The sequence below is a fragment of the Gadus chalcogrammus genome, chromosome 2 (genome assembly GCF_026213295.1).
Source record: "Gadus chalcogrammus isolate NIFS_2021 chromosome 2, NIFS_Gcha_1.0, whole genome shotgun sequence".
Lineage (NCBI taxonomy): Eukaryota > Metazoa > Chordata > Actinopteri > Gadiformes > Gadidae > Gadus > Gadus chalcogrammus.
The window spans coordinates 8,880,409-8,890,408 of record NC_079413.1 but is presented as its reverse complement, the minus strand read 5'-3'; the positions used below and the strand labels follow the sequence as shown (position 1 = coordinate 8,890,408).

General features: G+C 45.2%; 1 protein-coding gene across 1 annotated transcript in view; it reads right to left on the bottom strand.

The window, feature by feature from the left end:
• znf385c (zinc finger protein 385C) overlaps positions 1 to 10,000 on the bottom strand; it is a 65,957-nt gene that overhangs the window by 17,659 nt on the left and 38,298 nt on the right. Inside the window, exons 2-3 of the mRNA XM_056607566.1 lie at positions 7,709 to 7,851; positions 2,470 to 2,580 (exon numbers count right to left, since the gene is read on the bottom strand). Coding sequence (XP_056463541.1) covers positions 2,470 to 2,580; positions 7,709 to 7,851 — 254 coding nt within the window. The remainder of the gene's footprint in view (positions 1 to 2,469; positions 2,581 to 7,708; positions 7,852 to 10,000) is intronic.

Sequence of the window (10,000 nt, the reverse complement as noted above, 5' to 3'; positions counted from 1 at the left end):
CTCATCGCTCACTCGATAACGCTGTAATTAAGTAGGGGTTGTAGTTAATTATGCTCCAGTGATTACCGGGAATGAACGTGAATCCCAAATATCATAGCGTATATACATAAAAATGTGGACTTCGCATCGCGGCAATCAACGCTGCACAGCTCGCGTATTCATCACCATTTACGGCGTATGTTTCAACCCACACGCAACTTAGCAGAGGACCCGTCAGAGGGATGGGTCTCATCGGCATCGCGGCGTCGTTAGTCAGGCTACGCTAACATTGCTAATGGGAACAGCGTCTTACAGTTAGCGCTTGATGCACTTCTCCCAAAGTCATCACAGGAGCCAGCAGCATAATTCCTGATTATGAAACAGCTCTTTGATGGGGTAGCTGCATAATAAAAGTGTGCCGTATGGAAAACCGTGTCGAAATGACAGCTTCTCTTAACATTGACGTTATATTTATTGTAAATATTACACATATGTTCTGTTCTTCTCTGATTAATATATATATATATATATATATATATATATATATATATATATATATAAATATATATATAGTGAATAAGCAATATATGTATATTACTTATATTGCTTACTCTTTATCTATATCTATATCTATATATATATATATATATATATATATACACAGTGTATTATGTATATATATATATGTATATATATATATGTATAATTATTTTTTTTATAGTAATAGTCAAGATGAATACGGCAGCCTCAGACCAAAAGTGCCCTACAGCTACCTGTCACCAAAGTGCACAGGGCTCACTGTTTATCACGAGGACTCTTCCCCACCGTCAATGAGACTATTTTATTTAACGTTCAAAGTGGAACGGGAGCGGGCCGTGTCCTGGCAAGTGGAAACGATGACTGTGTGTGTCATCTCTTCCACTTCCTCAGCTCACACTCTACTGTGATTTCTATGTCTCCCTGCCTCTCTTTGAAGACGAGTGTGATTGTGTTTGTGTGTGTGTGTGTGTATGTGTGTGAGGTCATGCAAGGGCAAGCATGTCTTCTCATTTTATCATTGCTTGTGTATTTGTTGCGCTGTGTGTGTATGTGCATAAAATGGTGATATATTTTGTACATGCCCAAGGTGAGTGTGCATGTGTTGACCTGTTTGTGGTTCTTTTTGAACAAGTTTGCGTGTCTGTTTATATTTCTATATTTGTGTATCTGCAGTACTGCATTCGAGTATGCAGTGAGTTCGGGAGAGTGTGTGTTTGTCTATGGTTACGTGTGCGCGTACATGTGTCTGTCTTTTTTTGTGTTTTGTGTGTGCGGGTATGTGTATGTATGTGTGTGTGCGTGAACATGTATATGTATACATTATGATTAGTGTGAGTGTCCTTGTGTGTAAGTGTATATGTGTGTGCATGTGTGTTGTGTTTGTGTGTGAGTGTACATGCATATTTATGGATATGTGTGTGAGTGTATGTAAGTTTTAAGTTGGTGAGTGCATGTAAGTGTATAGTGTGTGAGTCTATTTAAGTGTATAGTGTGTGCCTCTACGTAAGTATATAGTGTGTGAGTCTATTTAAGTGGATAGTGTGTGAGTCTATTTAAGTGTAAAGTATGTGAGTGTGTGTAAGTGTAAAGTGTGCAAGTGTATGTACGTGTAAAGTGTGTGAGTTTATGTAAGTGTATAGTTTGCGGGTCTATGTATGTGTGAATGTACTAGAGGTGGAAGTGATGTGGGACCACAGCATGGAGCTGAGACTGCAGCTTCCTGCTGGGGAAGCTGATTGTTTCTGCTCTTTACTGATAAACGGCCTACTCCCCGCTGTCTAATCCCTCAAAGCAACACACACACACACACTCCCACAGAAACGCACGCACACAAGCGCACAAAATAAAAGCAAAATTAACATTTTCTGGGGGTAAATTTGGTAGGAAGGAAATACCTTGGGGCTCTTACACAGAAATGCACACACACACACACACACACACACACACACACACACACACACACACACACACACACACACACACACACACACACAAACACACACATACGCACACCTACAAGAAGTACACAAACAAACACACAAGCAAAAACATACCTACGGACACGCACAAAATCACACACACACACAGACGTACACACCAGCACACACATACGCGTCTAAAAACTCTTAAAACTCTCACTCTCACAAAACACCCACATCTATACACACACAGAGACACACACTCACACACTGAGTCAGTGGGAAAGATAACAGCAGTGGTAATTGCAGATGGGAGCAATTCTGAATAATAATGGAAAAAGATACATAAAAATCACAAGGGTCTTAAGAATAGACTTTACTTTCTCCCCCTGCAAGTTCCTGTATCTGTTGTACATAACATTATAACGTTTCCCTCTAGGAATCCTATCATGCATGATTCACGTGTGCACACACACAAATAAACACATTGAGAAATGGGAATAAGGGTAACACACTCCGGCCGTTTTCTTACCGTGGAGTTGAAACGCAAGTGGCAGATGTTGCAGGAGATAATTTGCTTTTTCTTGAGAGGCTGGGGGACACCAAATGTATGGTTGATCACAGCCTTCTGCACAGGGTCCATCTGAAACACAATACACACACACAAACACACAGTCACACACACACACAAACATACACACGTTGTCACTTTTGCCATTCACACATCTGCACCAACAACTATTTGGGGAAACACACATTCCAAACATGCACAAACAGTCCATGCCTGTGCGTGTGTGTGTCCCTTTAAGTTCCCTTTTGAGTGGCAATCGTGGCAAACTAATTTAATGGTAGAAGTGAACTCGGTTCGGTTTCTCTGATTTGATTCCAGAATGGAAACCCATGGAAACCACCGGGGAGTGAAGAAGCGGTGAATAAAACAAACCGCTGTCTTCTTCCCCTATGAGCACCATACCAGCTCCTGTTGGAAGAGCCAAGTGCATCCATAACTCCAGTATGTACACACAGTCTCCTGTAGCGCCACTGTTAAACAGCCCTCCTACAGACTTATGACCGCAATTGCTATTACTGCAGTCCCATTGTGATTACAGTAAGCGGGATTGTATGCTAATTATTCATTATACCGCGCAGAGAGGGAGCTGGTTATGGCGGTCGACTGAGGGCAGACATTACGGTACGAATGTTGCTTCAACGTTTAGCAAGGTGTCTGTCTTATGCTGGGTACTCACTAAAGGATAATTAGACTGATTTTGTGCCCGATTACCCCTTCCGACTCTTGATGGTTCTACAAAGTTATTTGGCCTGATCATCCTGTGGTCTGGGGTATGTTAAGAGGGCCTTACCTTACCGAAACCACAAATATTCAACGTGTTCATATTAATGATCTGATATCCTGTCGTGTGGAGGGAGCCCGATGACAGCTGTGTATGCAGGAAAGTTGATTGTCACATGGGAAAGATGATAGCAAATTGGGAGCTACGCTGACTTAACGTATAACAAACGATTCAGAGACATCATAACAGAAGCCACAGCGGCAAAAGCAAAAGTGTGGTGGTCTTCCAAATTGGAGGAACAGCTTGTACAGTTTAATTGAAAAAAATAAACAATTGCAGTAGCTAGCATAGCTTTTAGGAAGTATAGCTTCCTTCTGAATGTCGTTTTTCCTTCATGTTTGTTGACACTGAAGTCCTAATTTTGACCACGAGAGATTAGCGAGATTTCGATTTTTTTAATACCGGGACTGGGTTGTTGTGGAATGGAATCGGAATCGGTGTGTGATGTGACCAAAGCAGTTAAATGAATCTATCGTTAGGTGTGTGGTTTCCCACGTTTTGTGAATTTGAAAAATCGTTTAGTGTGTTCCCAGCTATAGAAAACCAAAGAGACCGGGTTCTCTGGTAGTGTGGTTACAAACAGAGGAAGGAGAACGGGAACAACGTGTAATGTGACCAAGGCGTCTCGGCCATCGCACCTCCCTCATCGCATTCCTTAACGACAGCTCGGATCAGGGCAAGGCGCCGCTCCGGCAGTATCACATACGGACATCGTTTTGGAGGACGTCCCGTTGGGGAGCTGGCAAAGGGCCTATGCAGCGTCTCCCCCCCCCCCCCCCCCCCCCCCCCCTCCCACAGCCTCCCAACCCTCCCACCTCGGCCCTTCTCCAAAGGGCTGTTCTCCTGGGCGATCGCTCAGGGGGTCGGGCGGCCACACTCGGAGCGTAACCCGATCCAGAGCAGGTGCCGGCGCCCGGGCCGTCCCAACATGGAGGGCTTGGCAGTCCGGAGGTTTGCCAGGCGCTTCAGTGTTCCTGAGACAATAATGGAGCCGGATCCTTCCTCTCCGAAACCTCAAGTGATGCCACCCGCCACCCACTCAACACACCCCACCCCTCTCCACAGCACACACACACACACACACATCCAGTCGCGTCGAGCGGCACGCCGGAGGTCCGGGTTTGTTTGGGATGGTGCTAGGCCAGCTGGGACGACGGGGAACGTAAACACACCTGACACCCAAAGGCGCCGCCCTGGAGGTGAGACCTGGGCTCTAGGGCCTTTGGATTCTACACCGCTAGACTCAACGCTGACCTGGAAGCAGACGCTGACCTTTTCCTTTTCACACAAGCCTGGCTCTCACTCTCTCTCTCTCTCCCTCCTCTCTCTCTCTCTCTCCCCCTCTCTCTCCCTCTCTCTCTCACTCTCCCTCCTCCAATACTCAGTCCACCATAGGAGGCTGTGCCGCACACAACTGTGTGTTTCATTTTTTTTCAGGGAGCTGAAGAATGTGCCCATTGTCAGACCGCAGCCATCCTCAACAGGGCCGCTATAAAGGCGGCCATTGTCTGGCCCTCTTCACCGCTTATATACCTGAAGCAGCCGTCCTGCTGTGCACACAGCCTGTCCAGAGCCAGGCAGCCAGGCCTGGGATGGGGTTACAGGGGAGAGAGAGAGAGAGAGAGAGAGAGAGAGAGAGAGAGAGAGAGAGAGAGAGAGAGAGAGAGAGAGAGAGAGAGAGAGAGAGAGAGAGAGAGAGAGAGAGAGGGAGAGGGCGGGGTGAGGGAAAGAGAGAGAGAGTTAAGAGGGAGATAATTGGCAATGAAATATAAAAAAGAGAGATTGAGTAAGTTACTCCATCCCGACCACTAGCTTTTTTTTGTGTTGAAATTATTAAAGAAAAATGTTTTATACAAAGATATATATAAAATGTGTTAAATCTTATTTTTATATCTTTTTTTTCTTTTTGTCATCAGGCAATGTAAATGTACAAAGTGTAATGAGAGCTTGATTACAAAAAAGACAGAATGGAGAGATGGAGACAGATCAAAAGAGGAGAAGATGGAGAGAAAATTAAAGAGAGCCTGAGTGAGAGATGGCCAGAGAGTGGGAGAGGGACCGAGGGGGAGTGATGGAGACAGAGAGGGTGAAATATAGACTGGGAGAAGGGAGCGAGAGAGAGAGAGAGAGAGAGAGAGAGAGAGAGAGAGAGAGAGAGAGAGAGAAATCCAAGCATAGACCTAGAGAGAGTGAGCGATGGCAGAGTGAGAGTGAGAGAGCATTGAGCTATGTATGTATAAAAGGACAACAGGGAGACTGGAAGCCATTTAGCTGTGGGAGACAGGTGCATTCATCTCCTCAACATGCACACGTCAAGGGCAACGGCAGCCCCATTGAAAAAGGAGTACCTGGGGCCGACTATCGAACGATGGAGTGTGCGATTAATGCATAGACCATGGGTTTGTGCAGGAGGCTAACAAACTCCCACACAATCTGTGGCGATATTGATCGTTCTTTCATTTCCATGCTTCCACGATAGCAAGCAGCGGCCTAACAGACAGTAATGCACCACCACCAGTTATGGACATAGGCACAGTTTGCGGTTTTTCTGGGGGGCTCACTGAACCCCCTAGTGGCCGTGGTCAAAGGGGGAATTTAAATATTATCTATTTTGCTTTAAATACAACAGAACTAATTATGTTATTTAAGGCCTTGCCCTATAATAATTAATTCAAAGGCAATACTAATCGTGAGACCATTTTTGACCATTTGTGATCATTTTCATAAAATATAGATTATTGCTTGATTCTATGGCCATTTCACATGTGCCACCATGCCAGGCGAAGAAGATGAGGTTGCTCTCTTTTTAGCTCTACACCACTGCCTTGAAAGAAGACTTTTTGACATGATCAAATAATGGTTATACGCTGTTTCTGTGCGAACAAAGCAACAACACCAGCTGCTAGTCCCAGAGAAGAAACATCAGTGTAGCGACTGAGTCAATTCTGCCGGTGAGAATACCACTGCTGTACCAACGTACTACACACAGAAGTCCCTGTCGACTTGGAAGGCAAATCTTTGAATATGTTTGAAAGCAAAGGACCCCATTTATTGGGACGATCTCAATATCTGTCCCTTCGGACGGACGGACGGACGGACTGACCACGAACATAGAGCTAAGGACTGGTTAGAATAATGCCCTCTGAATGTGCTGTTGCATGGTCGCTAGGAAACCCATGACAGGCGATACTGTGGAATCAACTACCGCTTTCCTTTTCCTCACTCTCTCTCTCCCCTCCTCTCTCTCTTGCACACGCACACACAGATGCATGTAAACAAATCCACCAGCCTACACAAACACAAACAGACATTACCTTCATTCATTGACTTGTCTGTTTTTATTGTGTCTTGTTATATATATATATATATATATATATATTATATATATAAACATAGTTTAGGTTTAGGTACTGAGATCTCTCTCTCGTTCTCTCTATTTCTCTATTCCGCTCTCTTTTGCTCTCTCTTGCGCTCCTTCTCTCTCTCTGTCTCGCTGTCTCGCTCTCTCCCTTACTCTCTGTTTCAAAGGTGTTATGTGTTTTCTGGCTGGAGTGTGATGGCTTATGTTTCATTTACAGAAAAAAGGACTCGAGATAGCTTTACAGAGAGCGAGTGTGAAGCCAAACACACCATGACACTATGGCGCTCACAAACACACACGATGGTGTACACAAACACAAACACACACACACACACATGACACATGCACAAACTAACACACACATATGTACACACACATTGAAGCATGCACACTCACACGTACACACGCATTGAAGAATGCACAGACATACACACACACTGTGTAAGATTGATCAAAGAATCATACAGGCTCGCCCTCTCATTCTCTCCCACACACACACACACAAACGCACAAGGCATACACACACTCCAACAATGGAGGAGTTCTGCTGTGTGAGTAAGTAAAGGATCAAAGGAAATCTTTTCATTCCAGACGCTAAGCAAAGGAGCCAGGTAGCTTTTTTGCTGAAACCATGCAGTTTATTCAACAAAAAGAGAAGAAAGTATGATATTCAAATGGCGGCTTGGAAGATCAGAGAGCAGGAGACTGGCTGTGCTGGGAGCCTGACCTCAGTAACCAGATATAACGATCATACATATGGGGAGAATATGGCATAGAAGTGATTCAGGATGAATAAAACGAAAGACAAACTCAACATCCATTTCTACAAAATACACCTCACAGGACAGCTACAGTTTAATAATAAAATTAATGATGAGTTTTTTTTAGTAGATCAGGTTTCAGAACATACTATTTCAATTTAACGGAAATTTAAATATCAAACATTTTAAAAACAAGATGATTTCGATTTATGATGTATATCTTAATATGCGTTCACATTCCTCGTTGGTTTTGAGATTGGGGCCACACCTCAGTGCTAGGCGTTCGGACGGACTCACTGTGTTGAAGTTGGGGAAGAGGCTGAGGGGCGACGAGCCGTTGAGTCTGAACGGCAGGAAGTGCTTAAGGTCCAGCTGTGGCTGCAGGGCCCGCCCCGGGACGGGCAGGGAGGCCAGGAGAGGGCTGGCCTGGGCGGTGGTACCTGGGTGAGAGAGAGATGACATGGACATTCATTTAAGCTTCGGTACGTTGACAATGCACAGACTATCAAGGTTACGGTCGTCGTCCAGGTGCGGGTTTAAACATGGTAACTATTGGGTTCACATGGTCACCAAGGAAAACTCGTTTGGGGAATCGACAGGCACTCAAAATCCGAAGATAACATTTGAGGATCCGCGATAGACGTAGCGGTGGTAGCGAAGGTGTTGACGATGTTCCAGGAGGTGGAGGGAGAGGTGGTGTTAATGCTTGTGGGGGGGCTGGATGTCGTCCTGGAGTCGGTGCGGAAAGTGGAGCCGGCGTCGGCGGTGCTATGTGGTAGAGGTGGTCAGGGTGGGGGTTCTGATGGGGAGTGATGGGGCAGAGGTCAGACAGAGCAGGTGCAGAGTGGCTCAGTGAGCAGGGGCTGGAGCGGGCGGAGCTTAACTCTGATCAATCTATATCACTGTAAAAAGAAAGCCTATAAACTCTATCTGTCTCGAAATAAACGCGTTTCGTGCACCTGTCAGGGGGTGTAGGTGTGTCTATGTGTGTGTGTCTGCTGAGGTGAGCCAATTCCCAGGAATAATAATAAAATAAGGTACAGTTTGTGTGTGTGCGCGTGTGTGTGTGTGTGCGCGTGTGTGTGTGTGTGTGCGCGTGCGTGCGTGTGCGTGTGCGTGTGTGTGTGTGTGTGTGTGTGTGTGTGTGTGTGTGTGTGTGTGTGTTGTGTGTGTGTGTGTTGTGGGTGCATAACCAGACTCACTGGTGACCCCGGCTGAGCACCCATCACCCTACCACAAAGATAATCCTTCACAATGCACACATGGCCCTCCTCCACCACCCCCACCCACCCCCCCCCCCCCCACACACACACACAACACACACACACACACACACACACACACCACAGCACACACACACACACACCACACACACACACACACACACAGTCACAAAGGCACACCTACATTCACAGGCACCCACAACATCATTTAATTGTAGATTTATTGGCTGAGAGAGGAGTGGCTGTGTGAAAGGAAGATGTGAGATATGGGATTTCAAATGGACCGGGGGGATGAAAAGATTTCTAATTTTCTGCCTGGCTGAGTGTCAGAGGGCCGTGGTGGTCCATAGTACACCCCTCCCTCCCTTTACCAGGATCAATCATCAGTGTCATCTCCGGGTCGCCATGACCACCCCAACGTTACCCTTGACTTAGAGATTGTCTTAACAACAAAAAAACATCTTAATGCACACACACATGCAGAAACCAAACTGTACATGTGTAAGAATTTAAGCGTCGACGTCAGACACTCCTAGCATGCCTCTGGCAGCAGAGGACAACTTGCACTTTGGCCATACAAGAAACGACAAAACACTTGATTACCTGTATTGTCACCCAGCTATCGTGCTACAAATCCCAGGCAACTGCAGACTAGAGGCAACAGCCCTTGCTGTGTATATATAGAGGGAAAGTGAAATAGAATTGTATCGATCACGGAAGATCCCGCTGAAGGCGTGTGCGGTGGATAAAAGAACATAAGACATGCCAGGAACACCGGCAACAGGGGGGGGGAGGATGTGGAAGGGTGAGGTGGCGAGAGCCTTCGCTACCAAGAATGACTTGGTTACTGGATACTGGTTGGGACAGATGCGCTTCAATCATGTATTTGAATATATGATAATAATATCAATTGTATGTTATATTATACAACATCTAGATATAAAAAATATATAATGACATGTATACAGGGCTCACACTGAGGCATTTAAAATTCAAATGTCAGCGAGTTCACATTGCCTATTTTTTTGGTGTAATTATTCTTTTCAATAATAACATAATAGAGGTTACGGAGTGGAGGAGTAAAGTAAAGGAATTAAATTGGTTTTAATGTTGGGGTTAAAAAAGGATCACCTCAATTTAAATTGGCTCAATTCATGCAAGTTATAAATTAAATTAATGTACCTGCCAATGTGACTAAATAACAAACAATTAATCATTCTAACCATTAGTATAAGCTGTGTGTTATACACAACGTTACTCAGTGGTGTCTTTTCTCAATATAGCTAAACTGGCATTCGTCACAACCGGTGTGTCTGTTTTCCGCTGTAGCACGGGGCCCCACGGGGCCAGAGGCAGAGAGGGGGCC